This window comes from Aythya fuligula, chromosome 15, assembly GCF_009819795.1.
Source record: "Aythya fuligula isolate bAytFul2 chromosome 15, bAytFul2.pri, whole genome shotgun sequence".
Lineage (NCBI taxonomy): Eukaryota > Metazoa > Chordata > Aves > Anseriformes > Anatidae > Aythya > Aythya fuligula.
In genome coordinates, this window is record NC_045573.1 from 11,716,078 (window position 1) to 11,736,410 (window position 20,333).

At 68.1% G+C, this 20,333-nt stretch overlaps 1 protein-coding gene across 1 annotated transcript in view; it reads right to left on the reverse strand.

Annotated features, from left to right (window-relative positions):
- The window catches only part of CORO7 (coronin 7), a 36,587-nt gene extending 16,791 nt beyond the window's left edge, over positions 1-19,796 (reverse strand). Inside the window, exons 1-9 of the mRNA XM_032197551.1 lie at positions 19,684-19,796; positions 18,041-18,137; positions 17,715-17,789; positions 15,978-16,048; positions 15,350-15,533; positions 14,867-14,943; positions 13,991-14,041; positions 6,760-6,846; positions 6,475-6,557 (exon numbers count right to left, since the gene is read on the reverse strand). Coding sequence (XP_032053442.1) covers positions 6,475-6,557; positions 6,760-6,846; positions 13,991-14,041; positions 14,867-14,943; positions 15,350-15,533; positions 15,978-16,048; positions 17,715-17,789; positions 18,041-18,137; positions 19,684-19,743 — 785 coding nt within the window. The 5' untranslated portion in view covers positions 19,744-19,796. The remainder of the gene's footprint in view (positions 1-6,474; positions 6,558-6,759; positions 6,847-13,990; positions 14,042-14,866; positions 14,944-15,349; positions 15,534-15,977; positions 16,049-17,714; positions 17,790-18,040; positions 18,138-19,683) is intronic.
- Positions 19,797-20,333: the final 537 nt, after the last annotated feature.

The window sequence follows — 20,333 nt, forward strand, 5'->3', positions numbered from 1 at the left end:
CCGTGTTCGTGCGCTGGCTGCGGCGGGGGGGGCTCGGGGCCGACGCGAGGCAGGTTGCCGCTGCCAAGTGCTTTCTGCTCCAACCTCTGGTTTTAATCGTTTTCCAATCCTTTATCTTTCGGGCTGGAATTTTCCAGGTTGGGTCCCTGCCCGCGGAGGTATGTTTTATTTGGAGAAAATGAGCAAAGCGGGCTGAAGCGCCGCCACCACCGCAGCGAGCGGAGCTGCGGCGGGCCGGCTGCCCAAAGGGTTACAGAGGGGACACGACCCAAGGGGGCTGCTGCCTCCCCGGGCTGGCGGCTCAGGTGAGCGCCCTGCAGCCCCCTCCCAGCCTACCGGGACCCCCGGGCGCACCGCGCTGCTGCAGGATGTGGCCCTGACCCGGTCCCGTGCGTGCTCTGGATGCAATTAGGGGCACGGGGCGGCAGCGGGGGCTGTCTGGCGCGGCCCCCCCGGCTCCCAGGTGGGTTTCCGGCAGGGCTGGCTCCCATTAGGGCCGGCGCAGTGGCAGCGGGGGCCCCTCTCCGGCGCGGGCGGGCAGGCGCGAGGGCCACGCTCGCCCGCTCAAAGGGCCCATTGTGGTTCTCTCCCCACAGATTTTTCAAATTAACATCCCAAATTCCTCTGAAAATTGCTGCTGTGTAAATATTTTCACTGCGAGCTTTGTATATTTTCCAGCCCTGCGAGGAGGAGGAGAGCAGAAAACTCCCCGGCGGAGCGCAAGCCCCGTGCCGGGTGCCTCCGGATGGTCGCTGCCGCAGCCCCCGAGCCGGGACGGGCGCAGGGACGGGCTCAGCCCCGGCACCATCACGCAAGGAGCCATCACGCCTCTTCCCTCCTGGCCCCTTCCTTTTCCCTCCCTGTATTCCTACAGCTCCAGGACTTCGCTGAAAAATCCCCTCCCCGCTTTCAGGCAGCCCCATCCTTCACCGCCCAGGCTGGAGAGGGCGGGGAGGGAGCACAAATCCCTCTCCCACATCCAAGCACTGGCACAGCCACATCCCCTTCCAAGGGTCACGCTCCCACCGGAGCTGCTGTTTTGCTCCTCCCTGGCTTCACGATGTGCCCCTCTCCCAAGGAAGGGACTTTTCCCACTTGCTCAAGGTTTGCCAGGCTCGGGGCTCGGCGCAGCTTGGCACAGCGCAGTGCTTGGACCCGCTGTGATACCCAGCGCCCACATCTGCACCCGTGTGGCTCTGCGGGAGCTCTGTGGCACCCAAAAAGTGTCCTCGCAGCTCCCCCCCAAGCCCTCACGGCTTCCCTAGCCCCAGCACAAAAGTCCCCCTGGCCACTGCCAGCTCCACCGCAGCCCCAGGAGCAGATGAGCGCGGCGCATTGTGCGGCGCTGCTAATTCCTCTGAGCTGAATCAGCGCAGGGGAAGGATTGCAAAACCCCCTGAAATGAAACCAAAAAAATCCCTCTCGCTGTTCTCGGCTAACCGAGAGCCCTGGGCAGAAGCCACCAGCAGGACGGGGGCCCAGTGAAGAGCACCGCGAGCTGCACAGGGGCAAGTCCCGGTGTCCCCAGCACCCGAGCAGCCCAGGGAGCCCGCGCCGGGTCCCCAATGTCCCCATGGCTGGAGCAGAGCTGCAGCAGGACACGCAGCCTTTGTAGGGCCACGAAGGGGGTGCCGGGTCCCCGTCCCCTTACCCCAGGGTGAAGGATGCCCACGGGGATCCGGGGCGTGCGTGCAAGTGTCCCGCAGCCCCCCCCCCCGCGCTGCTGCAGAGCATTTGCTGCCAGGAAGAGCTTGTGGAAAGGCAGAAATCTTGCTGGCTTCCTGGAAAGCTGACGGGGCCAGGGCTGGGGAGCGCTGGTCGCCCGCGGAGGCGGCTGCGGGCCAGCGCGAGGCCCGGGACGAGGCTGTGGCCCATCTGGGAGCGATTTCGGCAATTAGGCTGCTCGCCGCCTTCCCGCTGGAGCGGCCGCGCAGGCACTGGGCTATTTTTACACGGTGCAATTAGCGGGGCAGGCTGCGGGGCTGGGCAGGCACCCTGGCTTTGCTTAACCCCTTCATGCGGCCACGGGGAAGCGTCTGTCCCCACTGCCGCGCGGGGACGGTCCCCGCCGGGGCTGGCACCTGGTCAGGTGGCTTCTGTCCTTCCTTGCGTCTCGTGGCAGCAGCCAGGGGCTGGCTGGAGCAGAGGGAAAAGCCCTTTTCTTGCAGAGCAGCACGGGCCTGGGGGCAGAGGGGGTGAGGGCAGGGCTCTCCAGGGATGGCTGTGGCACGGGGATGGGGACGGGGACCTGTCCCGCTCAGGGCTCTGCCGCCAAGGCCTTGCCCCTGGGGTGGAAGCTGTTGGAGACCCCCCGAAATGTCCGTGCTACCCAAAATCATAGAAAATGGCTGCTGAGTCCCAGAAATAGCCAGCATTCGTGGCTTCAAGGCCAGACTGGGATGGGAGATGGTGGTGCTGGCTCTGCCAGCACGGGGATTTGGGGTAAAAGTAACCCCAAGTGGCATGGGTGCACCCCTGGGACGAGCCGCATCTCACAGGGGAGCCCCGCTGGGCTCAGGGCATGGGGAACACAGCAGAACCTGCTGCAGAAGTCCCATAAAAGCCAATAAATGGGGACAGGGGACAGCGGGCTGGTGGAGGCGCGTGGCTCAGCGTGCACGAGAGCTGGAGCCTCGTGGCCGGGTGAGCAACGCCGTCGGGAAGGGCTCGGGAAGGGCTCGTGCTCCAGCCCTGGCCACTTGCAGGCTGTGCAGAGCCGTGTCCCACCCCGCGGGGAGCACCAGGGGCTCGCAGCAGCCAGGGCCCAGCCCCAGGAGCTGGAGAAGGGAAGGACGATGAGCACAGAGCGCAGCCCGGGTCAGCGTCCCCGCGGGGAACCACCCGGGGCCCTCCGAATCCCAACCCAAGCAGTGCTAAACCCAAGCAAACACGCCACGGGCACCTCCCTGCTGGACTTTGCACTGCGAAAGGCAGCACAAACCCGGCCGGCCCCACCGGGCCCCAGCGCTCAGCCCTCCAAAAAGCTCTTCCCCAGCTCTCCCGGCATTTCGGGACTTTTTGGGACACTTTGTAAGACCCGGTCACCTCGGCCCAGCCCCGAGAGGGTTGTGGCAGGGGCTGGAGGCTGCCGGCTCTGCAGGGGAAGGTTTGGGTGGCACAACAAGGGAGCCACTGTTCTCGGCAGCCCCGGCACCGAGGCGGCACCGGCCCGGGGCTGCGGGCGTGCGGCAGCGGGGTCTGGCCGCTGACCCCGAGTCTGAGCCCGTAACCCAACCCCAGCGGTGCTGGTTACAATTTAGGGCAACAATAACCTATTGAGGCCCCTTCCTGCTGCTCCTTGATCCAATTAAAGGGGGCCGGAGGGGAGACAAAACCTGATTCAAAGGCAGCGACGGGCAAGCAAAAAGGCAAAAGGCGGCACGTGAGGACGGCGGCGCGGAGAGGGGCCGGGGCCACCCGTGGCTCCTGCCACCGCCTCCCCTGGGCACCGCTGGGGACTCAGCCCCCGGGCAGGGACTGGGGAGGAGGGCCAGGAGTGCCCCCAGCCCAGAATGAGCAGGACACCCGGGGACATATCCAGCACAAGTGGCTAAGCTGGGCCGTGCCACGTGCTGCTGTCTGCCCGGCTGCTGCCCTGTGCTTTCAGAACAAGGTTTATGTGGTCACAGAGTCCTCACCTGCTCGGGGTTTGGGATGAGAAAGTCCCCAGATTGACTCTATGACATGGAGGAGAAAGCGGGGTGAATGAGGGCAGTGATTCCCTTCCTACCCTCGCCCCTGGGGATGCTGTGCAGGGACGCAGCCGTCTGTGGGGCCGTGGTGACTATAGGCACTGCAGGACATCGGGGCTGGGCACATGGGGGCTGTCCCCCCCTGCCCCACCTCGGGCCATGCTCCTGCCCCATTTTGGGGTGCCCAGGGATGTGTGGGGCTGGCTCAGCAGGCAAGGGGCCCCCGCGGCGGGGCACGGCGGGGCACGCGCTCCCCTTCCTGCCGGCCCGGCGTCAGTAATGAATGGTATGAGCTTCCTGCCCGCCCACTGATTGCTTCCTCAAAAACCCTAAACGAGCTGCTGCTGCGCCGGGCTGCCCGTGCACAGCTCGTGGCCGCGGCCGCCGTGCCAGCCTGGCACCCCTCCTGCCACAGCCGGCGCTCGGTGGCCCGTGCCCTGCAACCAGCACCCACGGCCAGCACCGGCGCAGTGCCCAGCCCCTTGAGCACGGCCCCCACCCATGGGTGCCGGTGCTGGCGGGGCCGGGTGCCGTGCCATTTGGGGTCTGTTGGTCCTGAACCAAGCGTGCAGCTCCCCTGTGCAAGCTCTGCCTCCTGGGGGGACCCCTGTGACCCCCAAACCCTCACCTCCCCATCCTGCACCCTGCCGTGCCGTGCCGGGCGGTTGCGCCGCAGGGAGAACGCGGCTCGCGCTCGGCACGTCTGCTGGGAGCGAGCCCAAATCCCCCTCCGCGGTTTGTCATCTCCACGAGATTTACAGGCGGGGAGAGGTGGGGAGAGGGCTGGAAAGGCGGCTGCCAGTGCTCAGCCCCAGCGCGGCTCGCTAAAAAGAGCACCTCCCTCTCCTCCCCGGCTCCCCGGAGCAGGGGCCCCGCTCGCCCCCGGGGCGCCCCGCGGCCCCTCTCCTCCTCCGCCTTATCAGCTCCCCTCGCGGCGCAGCCACAACCTCGCGAAGCCCCGGCCTGACACGCCGCACGGCAGAGCCTGCCAGCCGCATTCCTGGCGGCCGATAAAGCCGGCAGCCAAAATAACCCCGGCCTGAGCAAACGGGGCTGCGCGCGGCCTCGCGTCTGGATCCAATTTAGCCGGGCGGGCTCGCCCCGGCTGAGCGCCGGCACGGAGGCCCACGCGCGCGGGGGATGAGGAGCGGCAGGGATTGGGGTGGTTCCTGGAAAGGCGCAGCGGGGTGGGTTCTGGAGGAAGGATCCCAAAGCAGCCCCTTTGGCGGCGTGTTGTGCGCCCTGGCTCCCCTCGAGGGCGTTCGCTCTGGACACTCCTGGTGCCCGGGGAGGCTGCCGCAGCCCAGCAGCACCCTGCCAGCACCAGGGTGCTTCTCCCAGCAGCGACCTCGCTCTCCCTGGGGCACGGCAAGGAGAGGTTGGGCACAGCACCCCTGCTACTGCTTTGCCTGTTGTCCTGGCACAGCTGGGGAGCGGGCGAGCTGCAAGCCCCGGGAGCTCGCAGGAGGGCGAGGGATGCTCCCCGAGCCTCCTGCTGTGCCTCCCTCCTCCTGCTGCTCCCCCGCTCACCGTGCTGAGCTGCCCGTCCTCGTGGGGACGTGCCAGCACCTCCCCGCAGCGCCGGCGGCCGTTCCTCTCCCCTCCTGCCGGTCCCAGCTGCCGTCAGCGCCGGCTCGGGGCTGACACCTCGCGCGGGGATGCTGCGGGGCAGCCAGGGGCCAGCCCTGCTGTCACAGCTCACTCAGCTCCTTGCCAGAGGCCACGTATCGGCACCCGGAGGCTCCCGACCACCCAGCCAGCTCCGTCAGCCCGGCACGTGCCGCAGCCAGCTTGGTGTGTGGCGAGGGTCCCGGTGTCCCTGCCGCATGTGACGGAGCCAGCCCGGCGTGCGGTGAGGGTCCCGGTGTCCTGCTGCCCTGCCAGCAGCTCTGGGACAGGCAGAGGCTTCCAGCACAGCCCCGAAAGCCCCTGTCCCAAACCCTCATTACCCTGGCGGGATGAAGGCAGTGCCTCCTCCTCCTCCTGCCTCTCTGTGTGGCCCCCATTTCCCTGCCCGCACCGTGACCCTGGGCCAGCTCACGGGGGCGGCGTGGGAGAGGTGAGGCCGGCCCTAACCGGAGCGTTTGTCACCTCCGCAGCCTCGGTGGTGCCAGGCAGACAGGAGACATCCTCACCGAGCCTTGAAAAGAGGCGCTGACCCCTCACGGCCACAAAAAACCTGCTGTTCCGTTGCCCAAAAGGACGCCCCACGAGCAAAGCTCCGCCGCCAGCCAGCCCCCGTCTGCCCGGGGCAGCCTCAGCGCCGCACAAAGCGCGGAGCCCTGCTGCGAGCCAGGGTCGGGGCCGAGCTGTGCCAAAGGGACTCACTCGCCCGCAGCATCGTGCCGGGGGCCCAGCCCCGTTCCCAAGCAACGTGTGCTGCCCGGAGCACGCGCCCGCCCGGCCGCGGCCACCCCAAACACTGCCTTGTGCTGTGGCCAGCGCTGCCATCACCCCTCACAGCAGCACGGAGCTCCCCCCCCAAGCCCGGCGCTGCTGGGGACACGGACACGCTGTCCCCAGCACTGCCACCTCCCGCCCTCCCCACCAGCGTGGTGCCAAGGACGCAGCCACATCGTCCCCGGGCTTGTCCTTGGCTTTGTGTCCAAGCGCTGCCGATGCCAGGAGCTCCCTGCCAGGTCCTGCCCTCCCGCCGTGTTCACTGCGTGTCCCTGAGCACAGGGGGGTGGCGGTGGCCACAGCAGGGCACGTCCCCACCCTGGCACTGCCACGCTGCCCCACATCCCTCCTCAACCTCCCCGTGGCGAGTCCCTGTCCCTACCCGGGCGAGGTGTCCAGTGTCAAGGTGAAGGTCGCGCCGCTGAACTTGCGCGTGTCCCACAGCTTCACCTCCCGCTCGCGCATCTGCAGGGACAAAGACGCGGCATCGGTGGCTGCGTGGCCGTCCCCACGTCCTCTCCCGGCAGCCCGCAAAGCAGCTGGGGGTGCCCTCGCTTTGCGATCGCCGTGCCAGGCAGGAGCCCGGGCTGGCGCCCAGGAGACGCGTGGGGACGCCGCGCCGCGGCCCTGGCACGGGGTGGGAAATCCCAGGCAGCGAGGACCGTACCTGGCTGAACCCCACGGAGATGAGGCAATCGCTGGCGCCCATCCAGAGCAGCCGGGAGTCCTTGTTGTTCTCGTGTCCTGGGACGCTCTGCAAGGCACAGGAGACACGGCCGTCAGCATTCCCACCTCCCACGCCGTGCGGCTTCACGTGCGGCTACAGCACGGCCGTGACCAGCCCCGGGGCCGAGCGCTGGCTCCAGGTCCCCACCGAGAGGTGCCCACGGTGCCAGCGGGGTGGGGGCAGCCCCCAAGCGGTGACCGTCCCGAGTCCCCAGCCGGCGAGGTGGCCTCGGAGGTGCTGGTGTGGTGGCTGGGATGAGCGGGGGGTGGCAGCGGGTAACGTGAGCGTGATGGCAAAGATCCCGGGTCCCCCAGCACCGCCCGGGCTCTCCCTATGGCAAGCGTGGGGGTTCGGGGGGGCCAGAGCACCCAGAAGCTGCTCCATGCTGGCAGGCACCAGAAGATATTTGACACCAGCCGTGGCCAGGGAGGGAGAGGCACTTACTTCCCCGGATGCTTCCCCGGGCTCTCGATCTGTGCCAAATCCCGGCTGCAGGAGGCAGGTGCCTCACGGGTGTCCAGAGGCTACCGAGACACCGATGGCAAACTGAGCCCGGCAGCGCTCCCCACACCTCCTCCTCCTCTCCCTGCAGGGCCGGGACCCCCCCGGCAGGCCTGTGCCTCATCCTGCCCTCCCCGGCACCATCCCCAGCCCCGTCCCACCCCCAGGCCCCAGCGCTGCTGTGCCGAGGACGGGAAGGGAAGAGTTACTGCGGGCCGGCTCCCATGTGGCCCCCAGATGGGCCCTGCGGTTCCCGGCATCCCAGCAGGGCCCGGCAGCCAGCTCTCGCCCCGCAACGCAGGAGGCGCTGGAGCCTCCTCGTTCTCGTTTTACCGAGCGCCAAGAAGCCAGCCCAACCGCTAACCATTCCAGAGCTGTCATGGAAAAGAGGAGCCGAGCCCAGCGCAGCGCATCCGGCCCCTCCGAGCGCTCCCCGTGCGGCGCAGAGGGGCCCGCGGGACCCGGTGCCATCGGGGTTCTCCTGCCCCCTGGAGAAGCCTCGTCGGGAGCTGCTGCCCCCGGTCCCAGCGGGACGCCTGCTCTCTGCACAAGCCGCCCGGGGCCTGCGGCCAGGGCTGGAGAAGGTGCTGGTGGTGCCAAGCGCGTCCGCTGCCTGGCGCCGGCACGCGGCCGCCTTGCCAGCACAAACAGGGCGCAAAGCCAGCCAGCACGACGCGCGGGGAAGGCACTGCGCTGGCCAAGCCGAGCCCGGCAGCGGCGGCAGGATGTGGGGCAGGATGTGGGGCAGGATGTGGGGCAGGGGGGGCCCATTCCCCACATCTAACACACTGGCACTCTCCAGCGGGGACGGGAGGCCCCTGACAAACCCCTGACCCAGTGCCCCTTTCCTGCTGGCTCCATCCCACTGCATCACGCACAGCCCCAGCACCGGCACCCCTCCGGCCCCATCCCGCTCCTGGGGCCCGTGGCACGTCCCCCTTGCAGAGCAGGGCTGTGTCACCGCCGTGGGGACAAGGAGAGGCCCAAAGTGGGGCTGCAGGGAGGCAGCCTGGGGGCTGCCAGCCCTCCCGGGGCCCCACCACCCGCCTGGCGTACAGGAGCCAGGATCGGAGCCGAGCAGGGAAGGAAACCCCGGGAGCTGGGGCCAGGAGAGCTGGAAGCCCAACCCCGGCCAGCCCAGATCATCAGCGGGGAGATGGCTTCTGCACCTGAGCCCCGCGGCCGCGGCAGCCAAAACTCCACAGCTGGAGATTCGATAGCCGCGCGCGCCGGCTCCGCGGGCTCCCGTGCGCGGCCGGTGCCGGGGATGCGCGGCCGGTCCCCGGCTGGGTGGGACGGGGCCGAGCACCCGGGGGCACGGCTCGGGATTGCTGCGGGGCGCAGACGGTGCCGGGACCCTCGCACGGGCCCAGCTCGGCGCCCTGGCGGGGCCTCGCCGCTCCCAGCCCACGTTGCGCACGCTGCAGCGGGGAAACATGTTTTCTGCATTAGTTCCATCCCGGGCTGAGCAGTACGTATGTCAGCAAATATGCAGGGAGGCTGGGGCCGGGGCGCTCCGGTTTCGGAGGTGGCTCAGACACCAGGCTGTGCAGATGTTGCCAGAGGTGAGCGGGAGCCGCTCCACCTAGCGGCTCCGGGTCCCGGGGGGGCATCCCCAGGACCCCCAGGACCCCCATCAGGATGCTTCGGTCAGCTGGAGCCGGGGGAGCTGCGGGTCCCTGGGGCTCCCTGAACCGGGCGAGAACCCAATGCTTTGAGCCCAGGTGATGCTGGCAGCCCCTCCGTGTCCCCGCTGAGCTGCTCGTCCTCCTGGCAGGCTCGGCGGAGGCTGGAGGACACCTCCAGCTCCAGGCTGGCACGCAGGGAGCCCAGGAGGGCCCTCCAGCTCCCCCGCCACCACCCGCTCACGCCAGCGCCGAGGCAGCCCGGCCTCTCCCAGCCCTTTGTGCAGGTTCAGCCCAGCTGGTTTGAGGCAGCCCGGGCCAAGGGAGGGGAGAAATTTTGTGCTCCCTCCTCCGAGGCCGCTCGGCAGCGCAGGGAGGGTGCCGGGGATCTCTCCCCACCTCTCCTGGCGCGGGCTGGGTGCCCTGGGGGTCCCCGGCCCTGCTCCCCGCGGGGCCCCAGGGCCGCTGCGGGACGCGGGGGCTGCGGGGTGGCCGAGCACCGCGGGGGAGCAGGGCCGGGGAGGCTCGGCCGGCGTGTCGGATGCAGCTGTTGGCAGCAGAGCCCCGGCGGGGCAGAGCGAGCTGGTAACAGCTGCCGGCGGATTTCGGCTCCTCGGCTGCCTAGGAGAGCCCGAGACAAAGCGAAAACTGCTCCCGCACCGGGGCGATCCCTGCCTCCGCGGGGAATATTTACCTTGGGAAGGGAGGAGAGGGCAGGGAGGGCCGGGGCTGGGGAGCTCAGGGCAGAGCCGTGGGGCTGGGCAGGGGGGGAGCCCCTCGGTTCTGCCCTCTGGCAGCCCGCAGGCATCCGAACCCCCTGCGGGAGGGAGCGAAAGGGTGGGGAGAGCAACCACGGCCCAGGGGGCAGGGGAAAAGGCTTCCCGAGGAGGAGCCGAGGGGGTTAACCACCACGCATCCTCCCCGCAGAAGAATGTGAACTCCTGCTGCCAAATCCCACTTACTCCAGAGGTGGCCAGGAGTGCAGAGCAGCCTCTCGCAGGCCAGCCCCACGCCTGCAGCTCGGCTCCTCCGACCGAGGATGCTCGGAGAGAGGGGACAGCGCACGGATCAGGGGCCACGAGCCCCCAGCGAGGGTGGCTTTGGCATTTAGAAGCTGCCTTCCTCAGATCTGTCCTGAAGCGGGCAGCCAGGGGCTGGCAGGGGACGAGGGGCACGGGGCTTCTCCCCGTGGGGAGCTTCAGTCACCGCACGCGGTGGCAGCGATGCTCCGGCAGCCACCACGCTGCTGGCGTTGGCTGAGGGCAGGATGAGGGGGTGTGGGGTGGCAGCGGGAAGGGAACGGCGCTGCCTCAGTGTCCCCATGCTGTGGGACATCCAGGAGAGGCCCCAGCCTCCGTCCCGTCCTTTGTGCTACTTGGCGAGGCCGACGCAAGGCTCCCGAGGATGCCGCCGGCCCAGCAAGGGCAGGAAGGCGAGCGGGCTCCCAGCGGGACAGCCGCCAGGCTCCGTAGCCTCCCACCTCCACAAAGAGCCAGGATTGGGGGTGGGGGGGCACCCCAAACCGCCCCAGCCCCACAGAATTAAGCAGTGGCAGACCCCGAGCCTGCCCCCTCGGCACGGCCATCCCCAGCGCGCCCGCGGGAGGGAGCGGCGTGCCCGTGCGCCCACGTCCCTCGTGATGCTCATCCCGAATCCTCCTCGACTTCCCCATGTCTGCAATACCAGCGGCATTCCTGCGAAGGACGGCCGAGGGGGGAAGCGGAGCAGAGGAAATATAAACAGTCCCGTGCAGCTACGCTGGGGAACAGAAGCATGAGAGCGCCGAGCGCGCGGTGCTATAAATAGGCAGCCCAGAGCTAGGCCAACTTTTTCAAAGCTTCCCACGGTCTCCTTGGGAATGTGGGATGCTGCGGACCTTCCCCCCGCCCGGAGGAAGCTGCTGCTGAGGCTGGGAGTCAGGTACCCCCGGGGTGACCCCGGCGTGGGATGCCGTGCTGCTGGGGGGGGGGTGGGGGTGAAGGCAGAAAGGCTCAGCCATCGCTCCGGCAGGATTTGGGGCAGAGGTGCCACACTGGGCTCTGGTGAGCCCAGCCTGGGTGTCCAGCTGGCCACGGCATCACCCTGCTGGCACGGCCACGGAGCCCCAAACCCCGCTGTGCTCATGGCAGGGGGCTGGGGGACAGCCGCGGTGAGAGGTGGGCACCCCCCCGTCCCCACCTGGGCACCGCCAGGCACCCAGCTGTGCCCCCTCGCCGTGGCAGGCACGGCAGGAGGGATAAACCCACGGGGACAAACCCCCGGGGACCCCCTGCAAATTGTCCCCAGCTGCCCCCAGCCCCGGCCCCGCAAGCAGCGGGCTCCGAGGGAGCTCTTTAAAACGTGAGCGCGGGCGTGCGCTCGCCTGGCGCGTGCGGCTGTTCCCTCGCCCCCGGCCCTGCCGAAAGGCTGTCGGGGGAAGTTTCTCGTGAGAACGAGCTCGGTCCCTCCCCGTCCCACCCTGGCCACGCTCGGCCACGGCCCCGCAGCTTGGAGTATCCTGCAGCAGCCCAGCAACCCCCAGGGCCCTGTCCGGGGGATGTGGGAGCGCACGGAGGCAGGAGGGACGTGCCCAGGTGTTGTAGGGTCGGTGAAGGCAGGAGGGGAGAAGCACTGAGCCCCAAAAGGGCTGCAGCCAGGAGGAAGAGGATGCGACACGTCTCCAAGGAGAGGGTAAAGGCAAGGAGACAACTGCGCACAGCAGCAGCGAGCCCTGAGCCCGTGGGAGGCTGCGGCACGGGGAGCGTGGCCTTGGGAGGGGGACGGGGCCAAGGCAGCGGATGGGACTCAGGGGAGCTCTTCACAAGGACAGCAGTGCTCACACCCAGCTCAAGCCGGGCTGGGGAGCACGGGGAGGCACAGTGGGAACAAAAGGGTGGCCCCAGCGCCTGGTAGGGCTGAGCAGCCCCTGCTTGAGGCTCAAGGTGTCTCCAGGGGCACTTTTGGGACCCCAGGGAGCCAGGCCAAGCAGGGAGTGGGTGCAAGCACAGCCCTAATGCTCAGAGGGGCCGGCGGGGTTGTGCCTCCCTCTTCCAGCCCAGATGCTGCGACGAGGGGCTGTGGGTCCAGCAGGATGAAGCCGCCGTCCTCCCAAGGGACGTGGTGGCCGTGGGTATGGTCTGGGCACCCTCTGGGGTCAGCAAAACCCCTGGCCGCACCGCTCTCGCGCCGCCCTGCCCTCCGTCACCGCTCTCGCTGCGTCACACGCTGCTGCCCGCGGCTGGGACATGCCCGAAATAGCTGCGAGGGGGCTGGGGGGGGGCCGGGCCCTCCCCACGCACGGCTGCAGGAGCCTCGAGCCTGGCTCTGGAGGCTGAGCCCTCACCACGACCTCCTGGCCACCCCAAGATCCCCAACGCAGCACCCACGAGACCCGTGAGCACCGTGGGGCGTTGCAGCCCTGCAGCAGCGACCTCTCCATCCTGCTCCAGGGGCTCCCGTTTTAGCTCCTCTCGCCCTTTTCCCCCCGCTCTAAAAAAGGACTGGTTTAATGAGGCCGGCTTGGCAAATTAAGAAAACCAGCCGGAGGAGCAGCCCTCTCTGCTCCGAGCGGGGCTGGCTGGAGCCCATCGCTCACCTCCTGCACCGCCGCGCCGCCCGGGCCACTTCAAAGAGGGGAGCTGGCGAGGTGCTGGCACCACGCAGCGGCCCCGGCATCACCCGGTTTCATAACCACGCTGGCTCCGGGGAGCAGGAGCCCTTCCAAGCAACCCGGCCCTCCAGCAACAGGGAAGAGAAAAAAAAAAAAAAAAAGCACACACAAAAAAACAAAACACAGGAGTGTTATTCCTCTTGGCCAAGCCAGCCCTGCGCAAGCTTCCAGAGGATTTATGGCATTTTAAAGTTTTCCCCTTCGGCGCAGCACTTCTCCAAGACTAAACATCTTCATCAATCCTCAGCCGGCCGGGGTTAGGGCTGCGGCGCTGCGCCTCCCGGCAGCGAAGGTGCAGATTTCTCTTGGCAAACCCAGCGCCGGCCGGGGCTCCGCAGCCGGCCCCGGTCTGGCTCAGCCAGGCAGCGGAGGGAAGCGAGCTGCCTGCTTTGAACAGACACCATCATTCACACGTTATTTTTAAGAGCTCAGCTAGACGGAGTCCACCCTCCCGAGGAGACTTGGCGCGAGCCCGCGGAGCTGGCGGCTCGGCAGGAACGCCGGTCCCCAAGCCGGCAGGTCTGGGGGGGGAGGAACAGGGGGTGGGCAACCCACGGGTGGGCACGGGGTGAAGCTGGGGGCACCTCGCCGCGACACTGAGAGGCTCCCGAAGCGATTCGGAGGGCGGGGAGCACCTCAGCCCAGCTCAGCTGCATATGCAATCGCCGGGTGTATGTAAATATCTTCTATTGCTGTATTTATACGGCTGCCTCGAGAGCCAGAGCACCTCTTGTGCCTGCAGAGAGCACCCTCGGGCCTTTTGGGAGCCAAGAACCCGAGCACCGGGGGCAGGAGAGGTGAGAGGACCAGCGGAGCCTGCTGCAGCCCTCCTGCCCTGGTCTCCACTGCTCCCCTCCCCTCCCAAATGCCTCCCGCCGCTTCTGCACGGAGGGACGGCGGCAGCCAGAGCCCCAAAGCCACAGGAAGCCTCTAATAAGAGGCTGCTTAAACTTGATGCTGACGGCGAGCCCCGAGCCCTCTCCTTATTTCCTAATCACTGTTATTTGCTGAGCTGTGCGGATCCAGCTGCCCGGCCTCACCCTTGGCAAGTCCTCGTTCCCAAAAGCCTTTTTGCTCCAAAGGAACCAAAGGAGCTCCTGCACGGCAACACAAAGCCCAGGAGCCCGCAGCCACCCTGGAGCCCTCGTGCCCGCAGGGCTCCTCGGGGGGAAGGTGACGGTGCCAAAGCCCCCGGGAGCGCTCGCCAGCCCGGTGGGAGGGCAGGGGCCCCACGTGGTGAACATCACCAGGGCGAAGGAGGAGGCAGCCCCGTCCCCTCTGTGCCACCACGTTGTCACCAGGGCCCCTTGGAGCGTCTGCGAGCCCTGCCAGGGCTGGGGCTGGGGTAGGGGGGGGCACCGAGCACCCCACACCGCACAGCCGGGAAGGACGGTACCTGGGATGCAGCCGGGCCGGCTCGGGGGTCAAAAATCCGCAGCTTCTTGTCCTGGTGAGATAAAAAGAAAACAGAAGGGGGTTAAGGACCCCATGGCCAGCAGGATGTGTGGCTACGTTAGGCAGAGGGCTGCAGCGAGCCTCCTCCTCCCCACAGTGCCGGCTCCTGCCCCATGCTGCGGGCACAGACACATCCCCATGGCCTCACCAGGGCCCCGACACCCCCAAAACTGCTCCAAGACACCCCCACAACCACTCTCCCTCCAAAGCAGAGCCAGGGCTCGTGCTGACCCCTCAGCCCCCACCCTCCCACCGCTCTCCAGCATCCTGAGGGCGGCGTGGCGAGCCTTCCCCTGCCCGGCACCCCGCAGCCAGACGGGTGGGATGCTGCAGGGAGGTGCCCTGGAGCCAGCTCTGCTCTTTGCAGTGCCACACTTTGCAGTGCTCCAGCTGCTCGCTCAGCCAGGCTCTCCTGCTCAGTTCTGCTCGCTCAGCCTCCTTCCACAGCCTCCACGCACCCTGCGCACCGCCTGCCCGGCGCCGAGCAGCAGGCGCCATCTAGCGCTGCTCAGCGCCCCTCACCGGGCTCAGACTGGGCCTTTTCTCCCCAAAACGGGGTCACCGTGCGCACCCCAGGAGCAGGGTAGCCAGCCACAAAGAGGTCGCCCCCTTTCCAAAGCCCCCGCGCTCAGCCAAGCAGCCGGCGCTCCTCAGTGGGTTCGTGGCCACCAGGACCGTGGTGCGTGGGGGACAGTGAGCACTCTGCAAGCAGCCAGCCAGAGCCCAGAAAAGACCCCACGGAGGAGGAGGAGGACGGGAGATGCCCGCTGAGGTGCTCGCAGTGCTCGGCAGCCTCCTTGCGCCCTGCGCTGCTCACCTTGCAGGAGGTGCCCAGGAGGTGGCCGTCTCGCTTCCACGCCAGGCTCTGCAGCTGGTCCCCGTGAGGTTCCAGTGCTGGGGGAGGAAAGCACGGTCAGGGCCTCCTGAAGAGCTGGGCACCCTCTCCGTGCTCCGGAGGACAAAGCAGGACGTCCCCACCCCAGCCCTGGGCACCCAGAGCAGGAGGGCAGGGCTGGCACAGTTTCCCAGCAGGAGCTCCCCTCGGCACCACTGGTTTTCCACCCGAGCAGCTTGGTGTTGCCAAATGACCCCCTTCTGCCCCAGCAAGCAGGTTTCCCTTCCCCAAGTGGACTGTGTTTGCCACACGGGGATCACGAGGCAGTTGCCGGTTCTTCTGGACTCAAAGCCACTGAATTCAAAACCCAAACCAAGGTGGTGCCGGCGTGCTGCCACCAACACCAGGCCAGCTCAGCTCTGGCTGCCCAGCAGCCGACGGCACCCACGTCTCCAAATTTCCTACCTGCCAGCGGCTGCTGCTTGCCCACGTCCCAGACGGTGACTTGCTTCCCCGCGCCGCTGGCCAGGACCCCGTCCGCCGTGGGGTGGAACTGCAGCACGTCCACGGGGCCCCCACCGGGCCCCAACGTCAGCCCCGCGCTGCTGGGCAGCTCCTGGCCGCTCTCGGGCAGGCGCCAAACCTTCACCTGCGGACCCCAGAAGATGTGGGTCAGACCCCGGGTGGGTGAGCCGGCCCTGACCCTGCACCCCGCAGCCAGCACGGAGCCAGCAGAGGGTGCTTGCTGCTCTTCCAGGCTGTGGTGCCTTCTACTCAGAGCCAGGAAAATGGCCCACCAGGTGAGCCTCATCGCGTGACCCCTGCTGGGATCGGGGCTGCAGGCATCCCGGGTGACAGGAGAGGCTGATCCTTGGTGGATGCACCTCAGTCCCCGTCCCTCACGTCAGCCTGCCCCGTCCCCTACACCCCAGGGAGTGCCCACACAGCTCTCCGAGGCTGGCACCCTCCTCCCCAGGCTCCTGGCACTCCCGTCTCTCTGCATCCACCTCCCCAAGCCCTGCAGTGAAGCCCAGGGACACAGCAGGGTGGGCACAGCGCGGCCCCGTGGGTCCCCACGGCACCGAGCACTCACCGTCTCGTCAGCAGAGCCCGTAGCCAGCAGGAGCTGATCGAATGGTGAGAAGTCAAAGTCTGTCACCACGTCTGGAAGGAGAGGAGCAGAGGCGCAGCCCCGTGTCACCACTGTTCTTCTGACCCCCCCGCACACAGCACATTCACCCCCCGTTGCTGCCCCCCAGTCTCAGCCCCTTGCCGCGCACACGCAGGGAGCGAGGTCCCCTCGGGGGACCCAGCCCCACCGAGGTATTTTAGGGCAGCTCAGCTTCCCCGCAAGCCTCCACGCTGCCCCTCGGGGAGCCCTGAGCACACCACAGCTGCGTTCCCCTCCTCGAGGTGCCACCGCCCAGCTTGGGCTCTGGTTTCACAACAGCCATCCCCGGAGCCGAGCTGCAGGAGGAGCACGCGTGGCACCAGGGCGCCTGCGTCGGCCCCGCGCTGGCCACAACGCTCCCTTTGTAACGGCCCTGAGCAGCGTGATGGTGGCAGAGCCCCGCGGGAGCAAGGCTGGGCTGGCACCAGCACGAACAGCCCCTCCGGTGCTTCGGCACGCTGGGGAAACTGGGTCACCGTGTACTTTTCCGCTTCCACGAGGCGGCGGAGATACGGGCCCAGGAGGCACGAAAAGGCAAGCAACTCACTCCAGCTCCCGACTTATCTGCCGTGCTCGCCCCGGGGAGGATCCAAAAATCCCTCCCCCTGCTCCGAATGCCCGAGGGAGGCATTTCCCGGGCACAGCCGGCTTCAAAGGGCTCGTGCTGAAATCTCATTAACGGCTCTGCAGCTGCTGGCTGCGCGCGCCGCCGGCCCCGCCGAGCGTTCCTCCGGGAGCTCGGGGAGCTGGGTGGCACGGGGATGTCTGCCAGGGCAGGACGGAGGCTGGAAAAAAGCTCTGGAAGGGCAACAAGGCCAGAAAGGGGGCTGAAAAGAGCCCAGCAGATGATGGGCTGAGCCCCAGGAAAGGGCAGAGCCAAGGCGGGCAGAGCACAGCACGCAGCAGGGTGGCGCTGGGACGGGCTCAGCAGCCTGCTCCCACCTTGACTCTCGTGTTTGGGACATTCCTGTTCCCATTCCTGTTCCCATTCCCGTTCCCCTCATCGCTTGAGCTGGCTGCACACCACCAGGATCCCAGCTCCTCCACCAGCCCGGTGCTGGGCTGCTCCCGTGCTCCTCCTGCGAGGCTGCCTGCCCCGGGGCTGCTCAGCTGCTGCTCCTCGGGTGGCTCCCAGGAGCCTTTTGCAGGACGCTCGAGGTGAGTCCAGTCTAGATTTATGCTCCAGGGGCGCTTTTCCCACTGGAAAATGCTAACATTTTGCACTGGGAAGTCCGGAGCACACAACACGGGAAGGGCGTGCTGGAGGAAGGTCCCCAAAAGCCTGAGATTGGCAGCTCTAGAGGTGAAACCCCCTGCTAGGCACAGCTGCCCAGGGGCACAGGGCACTGAGAGAGGGTCCTGAGCGCTCACAGCTTCCACGGCTCTCAACTCAGCAGGTCCCTGCCTCACACGGGAGCGGGACGTGTCTGGGTCACCCTGCCTGCGGGTGGCGGTCCCTGGGGACTCCAGCAGCCCCTCTCCCAGGACACAGATGGCCCTGGGTGACCCCAAGGCTGAGAAGCAGCTCCTGAGCCCCAAATGCGGGGCCAAATGCCTGCTGTGGAGGCAGGAGGTGGCTCCCGACCCCTTGGTGCCCCAGCACAGAGCTCTGCGGAGTACAGCACGAAATGGTTTGGGCTCAGCAGACGCCCGGCTCACCTGAGTGGCAGCAGAGCTGAGACACGGTCCTCTTGGCTCCATCCTTGCCCTCCAGCGGCACGATGCCCAGCACACCTGCAGGAGAAGACACGGCAGCAGGTCACCGGCCACCCACAGCCCGGCTGCTGCCCACGGGGGCCCCCAAAAATCCCGGGGATGCGGCGGGGAGCACCCAGATTTGCAATCCAGAGATGGGCCTGCGGGACTGCCAGCACCCATGGGGGAATTCCTGGTGCCCGCGTGCCTCCTGTGCCCTGTGCCACTGCCACCCAGCCCCGAGGGACCTCAGCTCCGGGGGTAAACCCATCCCAGCTCCCCATCCTCACCTGTCGGCTCGGCGCTGAACGCTACCCACTGGCAGCTGGCCTTCACCTGGTTCCCACAGGACGCGACGGAGCTGGCTCGGAGACCCCCAGTCCAGGCCTGGGATGGAGAAAAAAACCCGTGTTAGGAGATGGTGGGTGCATGGCTGGGGAAGAGAGCACGAAGCATTGACGCAGCGTTGCTGGAGACCTTCAGTCCCAGCAGAGCTCCCTCACCGAGGGACCTGGCACCACCCGGAGCCACGTTTGTAGGGTCCCGTCCTCAGGGAGGGATGGAGCAACGCGACTGCCGGTGCTCCAGCCCTAAAATCAGAGGGGCTGGGGCTGCAGGGATGGGAGCACCCCAGCTCCCAGCGCTGCCTCTCCACGAAACCACAGCTCCTGAACCCAAATCCCACTTGGCTGCTCGCTCCCCACCACCTCTGTGTTGGAGCACGGCACCCACGGGGCACCGAGAGGCTCCACCTTGGCCGGACCCGCTCCCGGTGACACCGGTGCGCAACCGCGTGCCCATGGGAGCTCCTGGCACACCCTGGGCCAAGTCCAACCCTCGTGCAGAGGTGACAGCGGGGCTACGGAGCGGTGCCACACTGCAGCGGGTGCCCGTGTCCTGCACGGAGCCCTGTGCAGGACGGGAGCTGCACGAGCCCCCGAGGAGCGAGCTGCGCTTCCTCTCTTTGCACGGTTTCCTTTTGGGGCCTGCCAGAGAGCAGCGGTTCCTGCAGCACTTCCTCCGGTCCCTGTCACTGCAGCCTGCTCGGGGGCAGGCCCCTTAACCCTTCCTGCACCCACGGGGGGTGAACACCCCGATACGTCCCTATAACAAGCCGCAACCCCTCGGGGTGTCTCTGCCGGGGGAGGGAGAAGAGACCCAGGTGGGATCCTCGTGGCTGCGCCCTGCTTCCTGATCCGGCCAGGGCAAGTGTGAGCAGGCGGCCACGCTCAGGGACACCCGAGGGACATGGGGACGGGTCCTGGCTCCCTTAGGTACACTTCACACCCGGATGGGGAATGCCCTAAGGAAGACCCCATCCCATGCAGGCTGTTGAGGCCGAGCAGATGTCTCCCTGCACACCAGGCCCTCGACATCCCACATCCCACATCGATATCCTGGGGCTGTGACAGTCCCAAAAACCAGCGTGGGCTCCCCGTGCTGGCTGGGCACACGTGTGGGGACAGCCACGTCCCCCCCTTACCCCGAGCTAACCCCAAAGGGACACCCCGGGTGCTGGCAGGGGTGCGGGTGCGGGATTTGTGCGCGGGCAGCTGGGGTGGGAAGCTAAAAGCAAGGAGGCTGCCGAACCCCAGGGGCTGGGAGCCGAACGCATCCATGCCCATGGGGGCCCCAAATCTTTCCCAAAAGCAGCGAGACCCCAAAACCCCCAGCAGCATCACCCAGCCCGCTGCTGGCACCGCACCCACGCCTGGGAGCCACCCGGGAACCGGAGCGGCTTTGGGGAGCCCCGGCAAGGGCTGAGCACCCCGGGACCGCTCCGGGACCCTCTCGGCCGGCACCCCCCGGCCCTAAAGCGGCACCCCCGGGTTATTTTGGGGGGGGGACCGGGGCGGTGCCGCCCGCCCCAGCCCGGCCCCGCCGCCCCGCGCCGCGCCCGGGGGAGCCCCGGGGAGCCCCCCCCAGCGCTCACCTCCCTGCGGGGCAGCCGGGCCTCGGTGTGCCGCAGCTTGGACGCCTTGAAGCGGTTCATGGCGAGCCGAGCCGAGCCGGGCCGAACCGGGAAAGCCGAACCGAGCCGGGCTGGGCCGGGCCGGGCTGAATTGAGCCGAACCGGGCTGGGCTGGGACCCCCCGAGCCGGGCCGGGACCCCCGAGCCGAGGCGATCCGAGCCGGGCCGGGCCGGGCGGGGCTGCACCGGGGCGCCCGAACCGAGCCGAGCCGAGCCGGGCCGCTAGCCCCGCCCCCTCCGCTCTAACCACGCCCCCTCCGCGCTGGCCACGCCCCCGAGCCGGGCCGGGCGCGGCGCCCCCCCACACACACACCCCGATGCAGCTCCAGGGGCCGCGGGTTCGAGACCCGCCGAGGCTCCTCCGCCTGCGGACCGGGTGTTGTGTGCCCGTACACGGCCTGCGGGGTGCAGCGAGGCTGAGGATGGGTGCTGCCGCCCCCTCTTGTCCCGCCGGGGTTATTTGCAGCCGGCTGTGCGCGCTGCGCTCCCCGCTGACGGGACTCGGCGGCAGCCCCGGTGATGGAGGAGGGAGATGGGCGCTGGGAACACCTCCTGCCCTCACTGCAGGACCGCGGCCACCTCCGGGAGAGGAGCCAGCGCCTCAACCCGCT